At 30.3% G+C, this 21,433-nt stretch overlaps 1 protein-coding gene across 5 annotated transcripts in view; it reads left to right on the forward strand.

Annotated features, from left to right (window-relative positions):
• Positions 1-21,433, forward strand: part of LOC129960184 (disheveled-associated activator of morphogenesis 1-like) — a 109,370-nt gene that overhangs the window by 63,929 nt on the left and 24,008 nt on the right. For 3 of the 5 annotated variants that reach the window (XM_056073397.1, XM_056073395.1, XM_056073398.1), the window contains exons 2-12: positions 3,108-3,326; positions 10,946-11,035; positions 12,371-12,436; positions 13,725-13,813; positions 14,931-15,066; positions 17,637-17,834; positions 17,920-18,134; positions 18,268-18,334; positions 20,579-20,696; positions 20,855-20,987; positions 21,195-21,321. In XM_056073397.1, coding sequence (XP_055929372.1) covers positions 3,135-3,326; positions 10,946-11,035; positions 12,371-12,436; positions 13,725-13,813; positions 14,931-15,066; positions 17,637-17,834; positions 17,920-18,134; positions 18,268-18,334; positions 20,579-20,696; positions 20,855-20,987; positions 21,195-21,321 — 1,431 coding nt within the window. In that variant the 5' untranslated portion in view covers positions 3,108-3,134. The remainder of the gene's footprint in view (positions 1-3,107; positions 3,327-10,945; positions 11,036-12,370; positions 12,437-13,724; positions 13,814-14,930; positions 15,067-17,636; positions 17,835-17,919; positions 18,135-18,267; positions 18,335-20,578; positions 20,697-20,854; positions 20,988-21,194; positions 21,322-21,433) is intronic. The other 2 variants (XM_056073399.1, XM_056073396.1) reach the window with 1 other exon arrangement.

Genomic DNA, 21,433 nt, shown 5'->3' on the forward strand with positions numbered 1-21,433 from the left:
AAATGTCTTCAGAAATATACGGCATAGTGCTCAATGGTATCAAGCAAAAGAATGCAATTGGCACCGTTTGTGTCAACCAGTGTTTTTGTATTACTTGGGACATACTTGTATCCTTTTCTTTTATGTAATGATACAATTTAATTTTCAGAATCCCATATATGTGTTTAATATCGGTTTACATATAATGTCTTTTTGAATTCACCAGAAATCTTAAAGAAGTTTTCTGTTTAAAACTTGAAAACTGTTACTGAAAGAATTACTTTATAAATTATTTCAAACGCTTGTGTGGCCACTACTTTTTTTTTTTTTTTGCAATGGAGTATTAAGCGAACAATTATCAATAATGAAACTATCGTCAACAAATAAACATCTTTTAATATAATATTATTTGATTATCGTAGAAATTTTTATTTAAGTCGAAATATTTTATGAAGATCTATCTTACTTTCTATATTATTATACAATGTGTGTGTGTATTTGTTTGTGTATGTGTGTATTTGTTTGTGTATGTGTGTATTTGTTTGTATGTGTGTGTTTGGCTACTGCATTTCAAATTATTTCAATGTATTTCTGCGAACTGAATATTGGCTCCAAACCTGGTCCATAATTTAAACAAGTTAGTCAGAATTTTAAGCATAGTCACTAAGCATTTCCATTCTTAGAGAATCTATAATAGCAAAAAGTCCGGTTGTCGAATCAGGCTTACATAGAGCGAAATATTTATGAATTCAAAATATTGCCGTTTTTTTATTGATTCTTTTTCTAAATAATTAAATTCAAATTTAAACACTAGTGTTGTTTTAACATCTGAATTGCAAGGAATTCTGGGTTTTTTACATGCTTCTCAAGGCCTAATATGTTTAAATTTAACTCTAAGACGTTGAATTGCCATACCATGGAAAAAATCAAACACCTAGAAAAAATGCATGTTAGCCGTATTTCGGGAAAAGTCCCTTCTTAAACACATAAAATCTTCGAATGGAATGTGTACCTACATTGTCTTTTGCCATATTGGCACCAGAGCTGAGAGGATGCTACAAGGGCCCCTAGTCATATTTATCCAATACAGTTGCAAAATTATTTGAAAGATGAAACTTTTTTCTTGACAATGGAAAAACGTAATAATACGTTAGTGTAAAGAAAAAAATGCCCTTCATCATTTAACTACCAACTTCAACAACAACAATATCACATGTATATTTATTAGGGTGGGTCTTATATTCTGATGTTTACACATCTCCCATTACTTCCCCCTTTTATTCTAAAGAATGATTAGTAACCTCATTTGCTTAAATCCAAGGTTAGGATCACTTGGGTTGAAGTGGGAGGAATGTAGGTGCAGGCCGCGACTATTCATTTATGTAAGGTTCCATTCTCCGATAGCTTTTCACTAGGAGTCTCCTTTGGTTGCTGTCCAAACAAGCAGAAAAGCAATTATGCCTTCTAATTTCATAAGTGGCGATAGAAATATTTGTATAATTGGCGGAGAATATCACCAAATTTAAAACCAACCGGCTTTGATTTTATAATATAATTGCAGGGGGTTAACATGTTCCCTAGTGAAAGTACCGATTTAGTAAACGCGCGTTTTTTTAATTATTTTATTTGAGAAATGATTAAGATTTCTATAAGAGTGATACCTCATTGTTCAGGAAAACATTATAAACAGTTACTCTTATTGGCACTGTCTGCAAAAATAAAATTAAAGAAGCCGTAGGTCTGACAAGCATAATGAATATAAATGCTTGAAATAAATATGTCGTGAGGCCAAAATATTGAATAACATTAATTATCCTTCAAGGTATTTGACTGTGTTCTATTTCTCTGAGATATCTTGAAATGTTCAGCTACTTAAGTGTCTCTTGCCTTCTTTAATAAGCCGAAATTACAGCTGTCGAAAAAGGAAAATGAATAACTGTATGCGTGATAAACAATTTTTTTCAAGTTATGATGATAAGACTATTGGAGAAAATGATGCATGTGACAGTTTCTCCGTATTTAATACTGTCACACGCATTTACATTTCTAAAATAAGTGTCGCCTCCTAAATTTACGATAAACCCATTTAAATTTCGAAATAAATATACAATTTTATAAATAAATGAATCCCTACAAATTTTATAAATAAATGAATAAAGATGTTGCTATAAAAAATCAAGAGAAACATTTTACTAATTGGGATTTTTACACTATGGGGTAGTTTAAAAGTTTAATTTTTTAAACTTTTTGTTATCAACCTCCAGGTGCAATAATCAGGTGCAAAATCAATGTTTCCCCCCCCCTCTCTCTATGTTATATATATATATATATATATATATATATATATATATATATATATAGAAAGAGAGAGAGAGATTTGTTGGTAAAGAAAGCAGACATGAGTTGTTTAAGCATCTTTTAGTCTTTCCTGATCATTACGTCAAATGCTCTATTTTTAGATTCTTATTTCTTAAATCCTGCATCATGCTGTAATGCAGTATGAATAGAAAGATAGAAAACAGGAAAATGGTCAGAATATAGAGCTTATATATCTTCACAAGGGAATTGTCCCTAAATTTTATCTGATTTAGTGTTTACCTTTACGTGCGCTTAAACTTTGAAACATGGGAAAGGAAATCCCGCGCAGCTCAGAATTAAAGTGAAGTTTGAATTCAAATGAGTATACAAAAATTATTTTAAAAATACAGATAAATTAAAAGCGTAACATTTCTGCTCCCCCCTCATCATCCGCCAGGCTCGTTTGTCTGAAGGGCCTCTGCTATTATATGATTCTGGTTATACGGAACATCTTATTAAATATGTTTAAACTTTTTGAAAAGCTTCACTGCCCACTGACTATGGTTTTAAATGCTTTATTGCTCAGTTTCATAATTTTTTTTCAATTTGAGTTAAAGCACATTTTTATAGCTTTAATTTAATACTATTCAGATTACTTCCGATTGGTTTGCTGTGAGAAAGTGTACACAAAGTAAGAAGTTTACCTAAATTCCGCTGGTGTGGCATCTGTATCAACTACAATGAAAATTTCCTAAAATTTAATTATTTTATAATAACGTTGCATCATTTGATGTATTCTTAGTTGCACAATGATTTTATTTCCCTTTCAGCAGGTATTAGTGACTGTTCCTCTGTCTATGCCCCAAACCATGCCAGCCCAAAGGAGAAGTAAAGGGCTCTGTGGCTGCTTCGGCAGTAACGAGCCTCCAGAGATCACTTACCATGTCGTGGAAAACGGTGGAATCATCAATCTGCAGCCGCATCCCCTCACTCCCACACAGCCAATGCCTGACGAAGAGGAATTAAACGCAAAATTTGCAGAATTAGTGGTAAGAATTTCACTTAGTGATTTATGTATTTATTTTTTCAATTTTATTACATTGTATTTTGAAAGTATCGGTGCAATCTGTCTAAAATGTATCCTGATACTTCTTATTGCTCGTAATCTGTACAAATTAAATTCAAGGAAGAAAATGACTTTCTATTTGGAAGCATGACTTTTAAGGCATGTAAACTGCATTCATATTAGGTCCATATACAAATTTATATCTGCATTTTCAAACCAATTTTCTGTCCTTTTAATAATTTTGCGTAATAAGAAATCTCCAGATATAAAATTTTAGACAATTTCGTTCAAAATAAGCAGATGTATGCGAAGAAAAAAAAAATTTAGGGGCTGTTTCAATGTATGAACATGTAGCAAATAGGCCATTCTGATAATTCTTTCCTTTATTCAAATTTTTATTTTAGTTATTAATATGGCAACTTTAAGAAAAGTTAGTGTATTTTTAATGTTACAGCCAGGAGCGATGAACCATGATTAAATGATAATGATAATACAAAATGGATGCTTTTATTTGCATTATTATTTACGAATAATAATAGTAAAATAGTATTTCAAGACAAACTTATCCAAAATTCTGGACAAGTTTATCTATTAATATCAAAGCAAGCTTACATTAAAACGATTTTGGAGAAGCTAAAAAATGAAAGACAGATGTTTATTTCTTGGACCATTCCTTTATAATTGAAACATAAATAACAATGCTGTTGATCGCATGTTCAACTTTCCACCAAATGATAGTTTAGATCATTTTTAAGGATTTTTTTAAAATTCATAATCTGTTTTTACAAGCAAGAGTATTAAATAAGAACAGTTAATTTTCCAAAACAGTTTTAAGGGTTACGTTCATTATTTAAAAAAAATACTTATATTTTGTCAAAATCTAGTAACGTTGCATTATTCACGCACAAGAAACTGTTTTTGTGTTTTATTAAATAACTAGAATATGTGCCCATCCAGAAGATGTACTATTATCTTGTTAACAATATCTTAGATCTTATTAACGCAGATTAACTACTGTACGTTGTAATAAAAAATCTCATGCACATTGACAGAGTACTTAACGAATAAAAATCAATTATAATTCGCAGCACGCTTTAGATGTGAATACAATGTAGTAACATTAAAAGTAACTAAAAGTAAAAGTGACATGAACACTAAAATGAAAACTAATTATTAAAAAAGGATGGATACAATTAGTTATCTACTAGCAGAAAAAAAATGGAAATAGGGTCTAATTGTCGATTCATTTAAATTACCGATTAAAATTAAAATCTGAAATGGAACTACAGTTGTAGTTGCAAGATAACATACCGAATTTCGTTGATTTAAGTCATTCCGTTTTGGGACTACTGAGCTTACATACATGAGAAAGAACAGACCGGTAAGCGATGCATTCTCAGGCAAATTTTGGTTTGAAGTTTGAAAAGAAACAACACCTTAGATGTTAAAATTGTGTACTAAATTTTATCTGTCTACCTCATTACTTTTTGTAGTCAGTGAATTCACATGTACTCGAACCGCTAGACGACAGACTTTCTCTGAATGGATTTCATTCAAAATTTGAAGGAAAAGAAATCTAAAGATTTGGTCTCAGTTCATATACCAAATTTCATATATCGAGCTGAAAATGTTTTTGAATTTATCATCTTCACAGACATGCATAATGTCGAAAATTTGTTTTTTCGAATTCAGGAAGGTCTGTAACATAGATATTCGCCAAAATTTTCAGTTTGTATGTTTTGAAAATTATAATACTTTCTCTATTCTTTGTATATTCGGAAGTAAAAAAAACTGAATTTGTAGAAATCTAATTTAGGAAACAGCTCCTTTCATGAAAAAAAAATATTTCATACACTTACTGAGAACATATATCCATAATGACAAACATTTACAGTTTTTTTCTGTGATAATTATTTTCGAAATAACGAAATAATTTTTCAAAACAGCGTCCAGATACTTTTTTGACAGGCTGTACAAATGATATTGTAAAATTCTTTATTTTTGTTGTTGTTTAATGGAATTTTTCTTTGCTATAAGACGATAAAAATCAAGAGTTAAAGAAATTTAACGGAGATTCGAAAATTCTATTTTTTTTTTAATTTTATTTATTTATTTATTTTTGATATTCTAGAAAAAGTTTAATCATAGTTAACTAAGAAATGGAAATAGAACACGTTCCCTCAAGAGCGAAATTATAATGCCAAACTATTGAAATAAACGTATGCATCATACACCATATTATCAAAAGTATACAGACAATTTCGGATTTGCACATTTTTTTTTTTTTTTGAATATATCATTTCATAAAATTACAACTAATGTGAATAACGTAATAATAATGCACCTAATGTGAATAACGTAATAATAATGCAACTAATGTGAATAACGTAATAATAATGCAACTAATGTGAATAACATTATAATATTTATTGTTAATCGCAATGCCTGATTTACAGCAATTTAAATTATGCACTTAATTTATAAATGTCCGTCGGTAGTTTTGCACATTTCAAATCTTTATGTAATTTAATATTACTCGAAGGTATAAGTTTAAAAATCATCAATATGTGGAAAGATACTCAACTATTAATACCGATATCTTTCTGAATCTTCCATTTTTATTTAACCTGTCCTGTATATCTGACCTTGAAATCATGAAAGAAAAATGATGTTACGTTTTGCATAATTTGAATTATCCTTTACTATTAATGCTCAAATTAAATTTCGATATAATTCTCGGAAGCATTTTAAGACTATAAGTTTCATTTAATTTGGTTCAAAACTCTGCAGGAAGACAAAAGCATGCAGGATTTTTTTAGAATCTCCATATCTTTTCTAATAGGCTTGCGGTTTCTACAAAAATGCATGTAAATATCGCGAACAGAAAGCAAAACCATGGATGAAAAATTATAATTTTATGAAGTGTAAATCAAATTATGAAGCGGGATGAGCACAATACCATTTTCTTCTACATTAATTCTACTCTACATTACCTCTAATTGCTTCGCTGATCGAATTTTCTTTATAAAACAGAAGTCAGGCATATTTTTTACGCAGTTGAAATTCAAAGGTAGTTCGTACAGCCTTTCAAAAGAAATTCGAAAAAAGGTGTCGGGATACGTGCCCTTAGTGTTTATCTACAGTTTAAAATATGCCAACCTGATAATGTGAAAAATGTCGGTCGTTAATACGAATGAATATCTTAGTTTCTAAGGATTACTCTTAGTCAGACTTCACTAAAAATCAGCATTATTTTTTTTTCTAAACTTTCGATTCACCAGTTATTATGTGTCGTCAAAAACAAAGGAGATATTATTTGATGGGTGAATTAAAACTCTTTTTTTTCATGTTGCAATCACGACACTATCTTATTCATTGTCAATCAATAATTATAATTATAAGAAATACAGCCTTATAAAGAAGTGTGGTACAGTATTTAAAATTGCGTACAGTGGAAATTGTATACAAAAAAAAAAAAAAAAAGAACTGAATTCACTCTATTAGCCATTCTATTCTACTGGTATCTTAAGATACTGAATATCTAAAATGCGTGTCCCTCGGGGAGCACTTCATAATTGAGGATGAGAAGCTTTCAGTATGATGGCTGGTTCTCGGCACCCTTGAGGGTATATGAAAGGGTGGGGTTGGCTACCTCCTATTAATGACGGGACCTACTTCCTTTGGGAAGGGTTGTACTTTAGCCGGTGATGTCCCTCAGGTCTCAACCACAGTTCCCGCCTGGGTTACTGTCGCGGCGATCCGGTCATTCAAGTTTTTCCGTGTGCCTTCGTGCGGGTCGGAGTAGTCAGTCTATGATGCCTAAAATGTCTGAATAATTAAAAAATGAATGATGGATAGAAAAAATGAACATTGAAATATAAAATTGTATCTATCCTATTAGAAAAGGAAAAAGTGCTTTAGAGAACAGACTGTTTAACCAAATTCGATAGAAATATTCTTTGGAAGGTCAGAATATATACTTTTGAGCTTTTCTTTTTAAATTTGAATTGATTAAAAATTCAGTGATATTTTGGCATTTTTTCCTCAGTAGATTTCGAAAATATTGTTACACAAAAATTATTCTGGCACATTTTTTAGGTCGAAAAAAAAAACGATAGTAATTGATTTGTTCTGCAATTTTTTGATATTTTTAGCGTAATTTTCTTACATTACATCTTACTCAGAAATTCCAATCTTTTTCAACAAATGAGATTTTTAACAGTGCGAAATAAGAACTATCTGCGCAGAAAGGAGGCCTATTATCGAACAGTTATAATTTTAATAGCATGAGATTTGATTACGTTAAAAAGGTTCATGTACATAAGAAACAGAACAATGAGTAAGATTTTTAAAATTACACGCTTTTAATGTTCGTCATTTTGTTGAGGGAATCTTGAGGATAAAACTATACATAAGAGATTTAATTGAAATTAGATATTAAAGTGGCCAGTATTATATAATTGAATTAAATTATAATAAGTATCGAACTGTAACAAAATTTTTAAATTTTACATGCAGTACCTTTTTTTCCATTCTGCATTTAGAGCTGTCAAGACTTTTTTGAAATTAATAAAATTCGTACGTTCAGTATTTCACATTAATATTTAGCAGCAAAATTGCAAATTTCTTATCTTATTTTAAATATTTTCCTTGACACACTTTAATCCCTGTTAGTCATTTTAATCGAAAGTTTGCATTAATCCCTGTAGGCTATTAAGCGGAAAGAAACAAGAATTTGTTCTGTAAGCAATTATGCAGTTGTAACAACTACACAATTTTGAGACAGCTGGCGGATGGAAGCTTAAGTTTAGCGAAAATCACAGCTGGGAAGAGACACGACCTTCGAAGGTCGTGGGAGGAGGGGGGGGGGGGGAATATAAATCATCCAATGACGAAATGCTGCATGGACGCTCATAAAACGAATAGCTTTATTGATTACTAGCTGGTTCACCATGGATATATTAGTTGATCTTACTTTTGATTAAATCTCTTATGCATTTTATGATTTCCCGTGGGAAATATTTTAAGCATCCAATTGTGCTGCACATAAAAACTGCGTTATTTTAATAACCTTACTCTTGTTCTGTTAATTGTATGTATGAATCATCCTAAAAGAGTCATGTCTCATGGCATCTTAACGCTTTTAAAAACACAATTGTTTAGATAATTTATCTTCTAACTTTCACAGTATTCTAAACTCACTGTTTTATTCCTCATTTAAACTGCACAGAATCCTTCTTCATTAGTTTTCAACAATGAAAGAAAATCACGCGATTAAATATCTGCTTGAATTTCAGTTCAACAATGAAATCCATTGCTAAAAAGTAAATAGAAAAATATTTTTAAAAATTTGCCAAAAGTGAGAAAAATTTACACGACAGTTGGATTGGCATTAAAAAGGATTTCTGTGAAAAGCAGTTTTGTGTAATATTATTTTCAAGGGTGTTAGCGCAGAAGAACGCCAAAAACTCGCTAAATTTTAAATTAAATAAAATTATAATTAAAAAAATATCTCCGATGTGCAAACTTCTAAATTTGCAACGATTAAAGTTGTTTATTAATATTTCAATTCTTTTCATCCACATGTCTTTTACGTCAGTACCTTAAAAGATGTATAATTATAATTTGCTTATTAACAAATTAAGAGACACATTATATTTTGGAATTTCGTTCCTATTAAATATTTGGAAAGTAGCTTATGCTTGAAATTTCTTTAATACTTCAAATTACTTTTTTTAATATTTTGTTTTATTCCCATATTAGTATATCCGGTCATTCAGTGCTCATTCTCACTGTTCAAAATATATTTAACTTATTCTATAAACTATTAAAAGTTAATTAAGTGAGAATTTTCATTTAGTAGTGTTATATTTTGTTGTATATAAAGCTTTTTCTTCATATTAATAAATAACCAGCTGCAGCTTCTGAAAATTAAGTCGGAACTTACAGTATGCCTCTTTATTGAGCATATATTTGATTTTAAAATTCATTTGAGTTTAATGAACTAAAATATGAAGGACTATTTTCAGAGTTGCATTCATTTTCTAGAAACTTAACATGAAGCAAGTGAAAAGAATTGCAACATTGGTTCCAATTAAAATGCATTTAAATATAAATTCCCTATGTCAATTCTTTTAATTCAGTCTTTATACCATAAAGATTATTTTATTTTTCTAAGAATATTTTTATTATTATTGATTGGCGGGAATAGTCTCCCGAAACTTTTTAACAAGTGAATGTGTTATTTCCACGCCCCTCAACATAAACATTGTAGGTCTTAGGCAAAGCCGCGCATTCCAATAGTGCTCAGATTTGTTATTTCCTCGTCCCTCAACATAAAAATTGTGGATCTTAGGCAAAGCCGCGCATTCCAGTAGTGCTCAGATTTTTATTTTCAGAATTCCGCATCTAAACATTTTGTTCTTCGTAGTATAATAAAGAAAACACGGTGTGCGTTTTAGACGCCTTTCTGTCTGAAAATAAAATTTGAAACAGAACTAGAAAAATTATAATGAGATCAAATTTCTTTTATTTAGGTCATTGCGTTTTTGAATTATTTCATTTATATGCACTCGAATGTAGAGGCCGGCAGACAGTCAACCCTTTGACAGATTTGGTACAAAATATGATCGGATTTATACTTTAGATTCTAAAAGGCATACCAAATGTTATTTATCTAGCTCTTTTAAATTTCGTAGATATTGAGTTAGCTTGTACTTGTACAGACAGATAAGAAACTTCCTGTTTATGGGTTTCTTTCAAAATTTGATCGAAATTTACAAATTTGATATAAAGATCACATTCCAAATTTTATCCGTCTAGCGTTTTTGACTTGTTATGCTCACAGTCATGTGTTCTCAGGAAGTTCTGAAACTTGGAGATTCGTCGAAATCTTTGATGAGTAAAATACTTTTTCTTTGCCTACTTCGTATACGAGAAAATAAAAAAAAATTGTGAATGTTGAGAAAAACTGTTCAAAAATTTCTCTCCATGTGTTTGCTTTCATAGTTGGGATATCACAGTGGTTATCCGCTTTGAAATCGGTCCAATCCCAGCCAGTACCTGTTGGTGGCTTTGATTGCTGTCACAGGGGATCGATGACAATATCTCAGCTCCTGAATCGGCAGTTCAGGAATTCCAAACCAGATTGCATCTAACAAGTGTGTGAATTAATGCACATAAATTCGTCTTTGTGGTTGAAAGGTTAAAGAATATGACATGGAAGTTCGATCTAATATGGGGACGTTTCAATCTGAGAACGTCAAGTCGCTTCGACTCTCATTGAATTAAAATCTGGCCCCTATTACCTATTTTGTTTGGTAGCCTCGGATTATGTTTTGTTTCCCTGCATATATACACTAGTCCGTATTTTCATTTTTTCAACATTTCCCGACTTTTTGTCGAATTTCATTCGAATACTAACCTATTGGCACCGTAAAAATACAGAAAAATAATGATTGCAGGTTGTTGTAAATTTTCTTTGTGTTTACCGGTTTTAAAAGGTAGAATTATATTAAAAATAAATAAAGGTATATTTTTCTTAGATATTTTATTTATTGAGCGATATTTATAAAACTGCAATGAGTGATTCTTTCATTTCAGGAAGAACTTGATCTTACAGCATCCAAAAAGGAAATTATGTTCAATCTTCCACCTGAGAAGAAATGGCAATTGTATCTCAGTAAGAAAATGGTGAGTTACACATTTATGAGCGGGGGAAAAAAACCAATCATATTAATTATTATACTATTTTATTTTACTTGTTTCATATCTCTACAGATAGAATTTAAAATCGATTTTACATTCAATTTTTTATGTGCTGAAGTGCTACGCTATTTTAATATTTCTAGATTTAAATTATCAGTTAATTGATTAATTAATTAAATTTTGATTCCGTGCTTGTGAATTTGCGAAAAAAAATTAGTTTTATGATTCCATATTATTTATAATAGTGAATTATCAATTAAAGACTAAAAAATAGAAAATAATAAAAGTGTCTGCTTTTTAGCATATTTATGAATGAATATTTTTTTTTTTTTTTGAAATTTGTAAATGCATGATTATTGCTATTATTACTTATATGATTGAATTTAATATGTTTAAAAATACCTGTTATCTAGTAGGAGAAAATGTAAAGTTGAAAAAAAAAAAAAAAGGCATCTGATTCAGAGAAAAAATAAACAATTGAGAATTCTAAGTACCTATCTAGTATTCTAATATCTAAGTTACTAGCGGTCTCTAAAGAATGACTGCTAGTAACTTCTATCAAAGCACGAAGATTTCAAACTTCCCATTCTCTGCTAGTAAGGTTTCAGCATAGGTGACATATACATGATTCTTGAAAGCGACGAGATCTCTCTAGAAAACTAGCCTAGTAAATAGTGTCCCAATTCAGGAATATTATTTCAGTTCCAAAATATATATGAAAACTTACCATTTATCAATTGCTGGTAAAAATGTTTCAATTTAAAATAGCTATTAAGTAATTTTTCAGAACAATTTTTACTTGCCAACACAGTAAGATTTAAAACTGATAAAACTAAAACTGAAATTAATCAACCGCCATTTTTCGTACACTGATATGAGTCTATTTTATAAATTTCTTAAACATGTATCTAATTGATGAAACTATTAAAGCCCAACCCTTGTGTGAATTATAGCAATTTTTATATTTCCTGTCTAGCACCACAAAACTCAACGAGTAATCGTGAAACATATTAGTTCTATCGAGATTCCATTTAATAACTTCCCTTCATGCGGTAAACCTATAGACATTCTACCATAGATTTATATATAGCTCTGTGCGCAAAAGTTGCTTTATTATTATATGCACACTTGATTAGAAATTATGTAGCTTCTCCTGGTTTATGTTTGCTATCAGACTCTGAAAGTTTGGAAATCACTCAAGTCATGTCTTTGTCACTTAATGATGACCTAGAATAACTCTAGCATATATTTAAACTAAATCAAATTAATGTTAAAGTCATTTTCCATAGAATATTATTAATGCTTTGATCTTTTACCTAGGAACAAGATGAGCCAACAACACACTATCCCGATTATTATATTGAAAAGGTGGTGTCCATGTCAATGGTAAGTATTATTTTATCAAGACTGTAACTTTACAAGTGTATTGAAGGCAGTTACTAAATTTATGTTTTATTGTTTCAAAATTCACTGTACCATTATTTGCTCAATTTAACATCTGCAACCCTTTCGTTTGATTTTTTACTGTCTTCTGTTTAATATCAGTTAATTTAAGAGTAGACTTATTTAAGAGAAAATAAGTTAGCATATTTAGTTCTCTTTCCAAATAAGCTTGTTAATGATGAGTTACGTGCCAAAAAGTAAGAATTCATCGATTCTCTATAAAAAATATATTCATTAAAAAATTATTCCAAAGTATATCAACAACTTTCAAGGAAAATGAAAACCAAAGACTTCACTTTTGTATCGAATAACGATAAATTTAGAAGTGCAGCTCAACGCTTTTTTATGGTATCGTAAAGGAAACCGTGATCTAATTCATTTAAAAATGTTACGAATTTTAAATAAAAACCTGAAAACCTCATAAAAATTTTTCTTCTCCTTTTCAACAATTTTTGGATGTCTTACTCGCAAGTTAATTTCTTCACACCTTACTCAACTTTTACTCAGAATGTTGTAATCAGTATTCCTGTGAAGACAGAGAAAGCAAAAGTCAAGTGCGATTAGCATTAGTTCTCCAAACAAAAGTTTCTCATTATTTGCTGTTGTTGTTGCTTTTGGCACTTTACAAGCCCGCTAACGAAATGTTAGTGATTTAACCCGAGTGTGCAGTAGCTTCTGAGTCCATCTCTTATGAAGATGACACACACATTCGCTTGCACAACCCCTTTTCACCGGGGGGCTCTTTCACACACATCACAGATAGAACACAGAGTAGAGAACAATCATGCCCGAACCAGGACTCAGACCCGGGACGCCCAGATCATGGCGAAGGCGCAGTACCCCTAGGCCGATTCAGGGGGGAAAAAACCCCTCTACGTCTTTGGCTGAAAGCAACTTTTCTTTGCGAGTGCGGAAGTCTACGCTTTTTCTAAATAAATTGCATCTTTCGCCCTTTCATACGATCTCCTGCTTGCAACCAGTGTCGATATATTCTACAAATCGTCGACCTCACCAAAAGATGAAAAGCAACATTAAACTTTTTTTTATCTAATTATTGTAGAAGTTTTTGAAATCATGTAATCTGGAATCTAATTTTTTATTTTATAATAACATAGTAATTTACAAAAAAAAAGCAATTAATAAAAGATGAATATCCTAATTTCCATAAACGCTATTAAAATTAACTAGTATTCCTTTCTATTGAAATTAACTAGCGCTATTTTTATTTCAGCTGTTGTTTCCAAGAGAGGAAGAAGAAATCATGGCAAGGGCAAAATTACTGGATAATTTAAAAACAGCTCTACGAACTCAGCCAAACAGGTGGGTTTCAAATAGTATTTAAATATTAAAAAGAGTAAGTATTAAAAAGAGTTATCTGTAACAAAATTTTGATTTGCATTTCATGAGATATGTATCAGACTTTCGAACTTTACTACAGAATTTTGTACAGTTTAAAACAGGGTCACTCCAGGAGTTAAAGATAAAATATTGGTTAATTTAAAAATTATGAAAAAGAAGGATATCAAAACTTTACATATATCAAAATATCTTTATATCTTTTGAATATAAAGATATATATATGTAATGATATTTTAAACTCTTAATTTAATCCACATTAATTTCCAAAACTTTATCTTAATTTAGCCCACCGTAACTTCATTCTAAAATATTCTCTTATTTCGTGATCCAATTCCACTTTCGGTTTAATTAATCCCTTTGTAAAAATAATGCGCCATCAGTACTACGTATCAAATGAAAGTGATACTTTTGCCCTTATCAGAGGTCAAAATATGTATTTCATCTGCACGTGGCCAGAAATTCTATATTATATAAGACTAGTGATCATTTGTTTCGTCCCTTTTTCGCTTCTTTCTTACTTCTGCTTTTGTGTCGCACTGCGTCTGCTTGTAAATAAATTGCTTTCTCGAGATGGATATTAAAGAGAATTAAAAATACAACGTCTCGTAGTGACATGTGAAGTTTAACAAAAGCTGATGCGTTTTCTTAAACGTATAATTAGTTTATATTGATAACAATTCTATTTTTACCTACTTCTGATGCGTACAACAGTCATACTATTAATCCTCTTAGACTGCTGATGCATTTTATAGGGAATTGAAATAGCAGAATTTCAGCTTCGAAGTTTAAAATTGGTTTCTTCTAAATTGGATGCCACTGAAGATCCTACTAAATGTGATATTGATTCTGCTAATAATGACTGATTTACATACGCTGAAACAGATGGGAAAATTCTGTAAAATCTAGTAAGACATTATATATTTTTTGGAGCCCTCTGCTGGAAGAATTATAAAACGTGAAAAATTTATCAGAAATTCAAATTTTATATTAATAATTTAAAGGTAATTGATTTAAAACATTATCTGTATAATCTTATTTATTTCTTTGAATTCATAATTGGTTCATTCATATGTTTTAGTTTCGTTATGCGCTTTTTGGAACAAGATGGCCTTTCTGGAATTTTGAATTTTTTGCTGAGTATGGATTATAATACAGCTGAGAGTCCAATTCATACTTCTCTTATTGGTTGTGTAAAGGCGCTCATGAATAACTCTGTAAGTATAGGTTTGTAACTTTTGTCTATATTGTGAATATTAATGAAACTATTCTTATTTTTATAGTCAGTATTTGAAACTATTTTTGATAAGTTTTTTTCTGCTGATACTAAAATGTCTATTCTTTCGATTAGAAAAAATGGAATTTTTTTTTTCGGGAAATTTTAAAATTTCATGAATTTTTCGGATTTAAATCAGATTAATAAAATGCAAGAAAACTCCAATATATGAAAAAATTCACCAAAACATTGATAATCGACATAACTTGCATGCATTTCTTACCCAATAAAAGCAAAACAGCAATGTCAGTATGACTTAATTATATGGCGTTTGGTATTTTTCTGAGAAATAAATTAAATAAAATATTTGTAAGGATTGGATTTAATTATTCTCTAGCGATTACTTCTGAATGAGTCCAGATGGGCGATTTGGTGTCATCCGTTGAAGAATGAGTGAAACAGTGTTAATGAAAGGTGACCCCCCATTCAGATTGAGACAAAATGGGTGGTCCGTCACAATCTCCCCTTTTTCTGTAAACTAGGAGGAAAAACTAATATGTGGTTAGTTGAGATTTGGATTCCAACCAGAGAGGCCAATTGAAAAGCAGAGGAGGGTCGCGGTGGCCTGGTGGTAAGGTCTAGGCTTTGGAACCGGAGGGTTTCAGGTTCGTGTCCTGATTCCACCGAAGAACCGTCGTGTAAGGGGGTCTGTTGCACGTTAAATTCGTCATGACCAAACGTCCTCCCGCTGGTGTGGCGTGGTGTGGAGAGGGGGGTGTCAGTTCAGGTGTCGTCCTCGTCATCTGACCGAGGTTCAAAATTACGAGGTCCGTCCCAAAATAGCCCTAGTGTTGCTTTAAACGGGACGTTAATATAACTAAACTAAACTAAACTGAAAGGCAGAAGAATGAAGGTCGGATGTACAGGAAGTGTCAGACGTTGAGGCTGGACGCATGCGTTTATGTGGTCCGAGCGACCATTTTTGTGACTTTGTTTGTTTTTTGGACGATATGTTACTAGAATGAGATTTACAATTTTTTTTGTCCAAGTTTTATTTTGATTTAATCACTTATACATTTTCGTCTTTGCTTTTGACATTTTGAAACATATAAAGTCTTCCGTCACAGGGTACTGGCGAAATCAATTCCAGCATCTTTGGTTAATAAAATCTTATTTCGATATATTTTTCATCCAACCTTGATCTTCTAATTCTAGTTGTTTGACAGATAATTGAAATTTGAAGTAAATACTGCTATGATAAAAAAAAAAAAAAATAATAACGCGAAACTTTGTAAATAAAATCTTACCATTCGAAACGTCAAAAATTTGAACTTTTATTTGCTTGATATTTTAAATATATATAAAATGTACATACATGAATCATCTCATAGTCATTTTTTATATTCTTTCAGATTTTTTTTTCTTAGAATAATTATGTTAGTTTCAAATATGTATTATCAAGGATCAATTCAAAGTTCTTAGAAATAAAAGAAATGATATAAAATAGCGTATTGTGGTATAATTTATTTTCTTGGTGATTTTCAATGTTATTTGAAATCAAATTGTGGTTACTATCGAATTTAGCAGAGCCTCCCTGCCCAGTCTAAAATTTCAAAAATATGTTTTTTTATTGATTTTAATTTAACACCTATATAAATAATTTTTAAGCAGCAGGTATTACAACAAACTAAAGTGACAAAACATTTAATTTCTCGATGATTTCAAGAATGTTGGCTCAGGGAGTCGCTTATAAAACAAATTTTAAATAATTTTTTACAAGATGGAAAAAAATACAGTTTTTTAAAATAATTTTTCACAAGATGGAAAAAAATACAAATTTTTAAGATAATTTTTTATATTCAAAGTTTTCAACTGTTATCACTTCTGAGTCATTTTTCCAACTAAAAGCAAATTTGGATCACTATAATCAGCGAGTGACTTTTTAAACATGAAAAAAAAAAAAAAAATGTTACTCATATTATTCCGAAATTTGACGGATACTTAATTTTAATTTCGAATATTTACGAATATATCACCCGCGTAAATGAAATGAAAATTCAAAATTAGATTACCCTGAAAATGCCTGAAGAATTCCAAGGCATTAGGGTCATTTATTTGATAATTCGACCCTGATTGTGATAGCTATGAATCTGCTCTCAGAAGATTCAGCATATAAAATTGATGGATAAAAGTTACTGATAAATGAACATACTAACTGCCCCCTTAGTTACTCTTTGAAAATATGGAGACCAACTAAATATTTGAACATTTATAATTTATTGTATTATGCCAAAAGAGGCATCGTGCAATAGCTTATATGTTTAATGGTAAAAATAACCTAAATATATATCTAATAGTTTTATCAAACTATTTGCTTCCTTTTGTCTAAAATTCTGAAATAAAATTGAAATTGCTAACTATATATTTAAAAAAAAGAAGTATTGTATTTTAGATTTCAAAAAATCAATTGGACTGTTTTTTTCACATCGTGCACCCAAAAAAAGCTCATTTAAGTACTTAATTATGTTTTATGTATATTTTTTATCATTATTTAATAACTTTTCATTTCAGAACGGCCGTGCCCATGTTCTTGCTCATCCAACAGCCATCAATGTTATTGCTCAGAGTTTGAAGGTTGAAAATATAAAAACAAAAACTGCGGTACTTGAGATATTAGGTGCTATGTGCTTGGTTCCTGGAGGGCATAAGAAAGTTCTGGAAGCAATGTTACATTTCCAAAAGTTTGCAGCTGAAAGAACTCGGTTTTCGGTAAATCTAATTACTTTTTTCCCCTCGTTACTTATTATCAAACATTTCATGGCCTCTATTTACAACCCTGGCAATTTTTTTTCAGACGGTTGTAAATGATTTAGATCGAAGTACTGGCTTATACCATGATGAAGTCAGTCTGAAAACAGCTATAATGTCCTTCATTAATGCCATAATTAATTATGGTCCTGGTGAAGATCATTTGGAATTTCGCTTGCACCTGCGTTATGAATTTCTCATGTTAGGTATTCAGCCGATCATGGAGAAACTCAGGCGCCATGAAAATGCTACACTTGACAGGTGAGCTGAATTTAATTGAATAAAGAACAGAAACTGTAGTTTTAAACCACTAATTATAACTTTAAAATTTATAAATATAAAATTTAAGAATACTTTATGAATAATGAAATACACTTTCTAAATTATGTTTCAGGCATTTGGATATTTTTGAAATGGTTCGTAATGAAGATGAAAAAGAAATGGCCCGGAAATTTGAATGTGTAAGTTGTCTTTAGCCCTGAACTTTGATCCAAAATAAGCGTGAGACATAAATTTATAATATACAATTTTGATTAAACATAAGTTTTGTGTTCAAATATAATCATTCAAAAAAATTTTTTTTAAATCTATATTTTATTCAAAGAATTTGAGTAGAATTCAAAGACTGACGAATTATTGGCCGTAAGATGCGTAAACTATAATTAATCGCATAATCAGTAAGATGCTAAAAATGATCAACATGGTAAACATGAAACTTAATAACGTATAACTGAAAGTCTTCTTCCATAAAGATTTTATATCCTTGTTATTGTTTGTTCAAAAAAGTAATTGTTCAAATTGTTCGGTATTTTTATATTTTTAATCTTCTATTTAATTGTTTATTTTCTTTCTTTGATGATTATCTTGACTATTAAAGGCAAGAAAAGTAATAGAATGATTTTTTTCTCTATAAATGGCATAATTGCATTGCATTGGAAAACTCAATAATATTAATTTAAAAAGCATTAATAATATTAATTCCTGTTTGTTTAAGTGAGGGGCTTCAATTAATAAACACTCTGGATTGTGGTTTATTATTTTTTTCATTCTTTTTTTACTTCTTTATAACATGAGACAATGCAGAACATAAGCACAGTAACTTGGAACATTTTGGAATGTTAATGATTTAGGTGTATGAAATCCTAATGCTGGCCTTGTTTTAGAATATAAATGTTTTTCCAGAATTCCCTGTATACTTGTAGGAAATATATTTACAGAACGGTTTTGTAACTGAAAACTACAGGATTCTTATTTCTTCCGGTAGGAACGAAAGGATGAGGTTTTATATCAGTAGTACTGAAATTGACATTTTTTCTTAATTCTATTAGCGTCACACGGTCAATTCAGAATTCAAAAATCCAAAAAAAGATAATACAGAGAATCGATGCAATAATTGGCGTCGATGAAATCAGCATTCATGGACTCCATGGACGACTACAACATCTAATACGGACATCTAAAGTTTCACAATTGAATCCTGCTTTGAGCGAATCAAATTCTTTTTTCCTTAGACATGAAATTTAGGCTGCCAGTGTTGCTATAATCTAAATAAAAGCATTATTCCTCTAAACGATTTCTTTTAAAACGACTAAAATTTATTATTCGTATGAGAGGTACTTTACCAGTTATAAGTTTTCATAAATATATGATGTAGCATTTTCAAAATCTCATTGATTGTTCTACGCTTTGTACATTAGTACACTGAATAGTAACCAATATATTCAATTACTTTTAAATAGCATTTTGTCTGAATTAATGGATGAATCGCCAATGAACTGGATAGCGCGTGTGCGCAGTTATTGTTAGAGCAACAATACAGTCCTGCATAAGTATTGAAGGCGGAAAAACAAATTTTGTTAACACTTGAACTAATGCATCTATTATTGATCGATTTGTGAATTTTAATACGAGATTAATGAATGCATTATCATTTTCTGGTTCTGCCACTTTTAATTACTGTGATATGCGTATTATCCTTGTAAAGTGAAATGAAAAGCTCGTTCAAACACCAATCAGGGGTATGAAAAAAGTAGTCAATAAATTTGCCTTGTATTATTTTTGTAAATTTCACAGATGGAAATGTGAAGCTTTGTGCGGGAATATATTAGTGTAAAAAAATTATTTTACTAATTGACACTTTTACGTTATAAGGATTGTATAAAAAAATATTTTTTTTAAACTTCTTATTATCAACTTCCACAAAATTCAAAATGCTTTCATATAGTTACCCTCCTTATTTAATACCACATGGTTTTCCGTGTGATCAGTCTTTTAATTTGGCATGTACTCATGTACAACCATTTTAGAAAAGCAGACAAGATGTATTTCGCCGTCTACAGGCATCATTTACGGCATATGAATTTCAGAATGCAAAAATGAAAAGTAAACCTGATATTGAAATGAAATAAAATAAATGCTCCAATTCCTCCTAAATTTGTGAATTTTTGCTTCGTTTTATTTGATTCTTATTTCAGGGAAAAGTTTCTTTACAATTTTATGATATATTGCTAAATATGAATTTGAAATTGTTTTATCGGTCCTCTGTTTTTAGCTATGTTGATTTATCAGGTACTAAATTAATGTGATGCTTTTATTTTAAACCAAGCATCGCATTTAAGATTTAAATGAAAGTACTTATTTTAATGTAGAAAATAAATGTATGATTAAAGAGTAAATTAAAAAACTGATTGACATTTTCTTTACAGGTGCATATTGACACAAAAAGTGCTAAAAGTATGGTTGAGGTGCTAAAGAAAAAAATATCTCACACTCCTGCTTATCCTCATTTTTTATCATTACTGTATCATTGCATACAACTTCCTTGTAAGTATCTTTATACCACAATCTAAATTTTGTTACATATTAAGGTTAAACAAGTTATCTGAGCAATTAATAGGATTGCGAACGTAATAAAGTAATTTATGCTTTCAATTCTATGGCTAATCTGTATTTTATTATGTTAACGTTGTTTTCTTTTGCAGTGGATTACAGTGCATGCCCGCAACATTGGATCCTATTTGACAGAATAGTTCAGCAAATTATATTACAAGGAGAAAATGGGGAGAATCCTGATGTTTCTCCGATAAATATCAATGTCAGAGAAATTGTACAACTGTAAGTTTCTAAATAATTTTTATCGACTTTTTTCTGCTTTAATTTAATGATAAAACCATTGATTCGTCGGAGGAATTATAAGTTGAAAAGTAAAAATTGTAGTGTTTTCATTTTTTTCTACTTCTAAACTAGTATTATTTGATATGTTTGATAATATTTTTGATATGTTTATTGCATGGGATAAAAATGTTATAAATTTTTTCATAGGCTAGCTACGGAAGAAGAAGTGAAACAAGCGAAAAGGAAAGCAGAAGAAATGGTACAAGAAAATTCTGAATTGTCTAGTCAATTGCTGAAGAAAGAACAAGAGCTTGAACAACTAAGTCAGGAAAAAGTAAATATAGACCATTCGATAAATCTATCGCAACTGTATGTTTTCACGTAACTTCGAATTTATCTTGTTATTTTTTTTTCATGAAATAAATTTGTTTTTAGCTGTCAAAAAA

This window comes from Argiope bruennichi, chromosome X2, assembly GCF_947563725.1.
Source record: "Argiope bruennichi chromosome X2, qqArgBrue1.1, whole genome shotgun sequence".
In the NCBI taxonomy this organism is placed as follows: domain Eukaryota; kingdom Metazoa; phylum Arthropoda; class Arachnida; order Araneae; family Araneidae; genus Argiope; species Argiope bruennichi.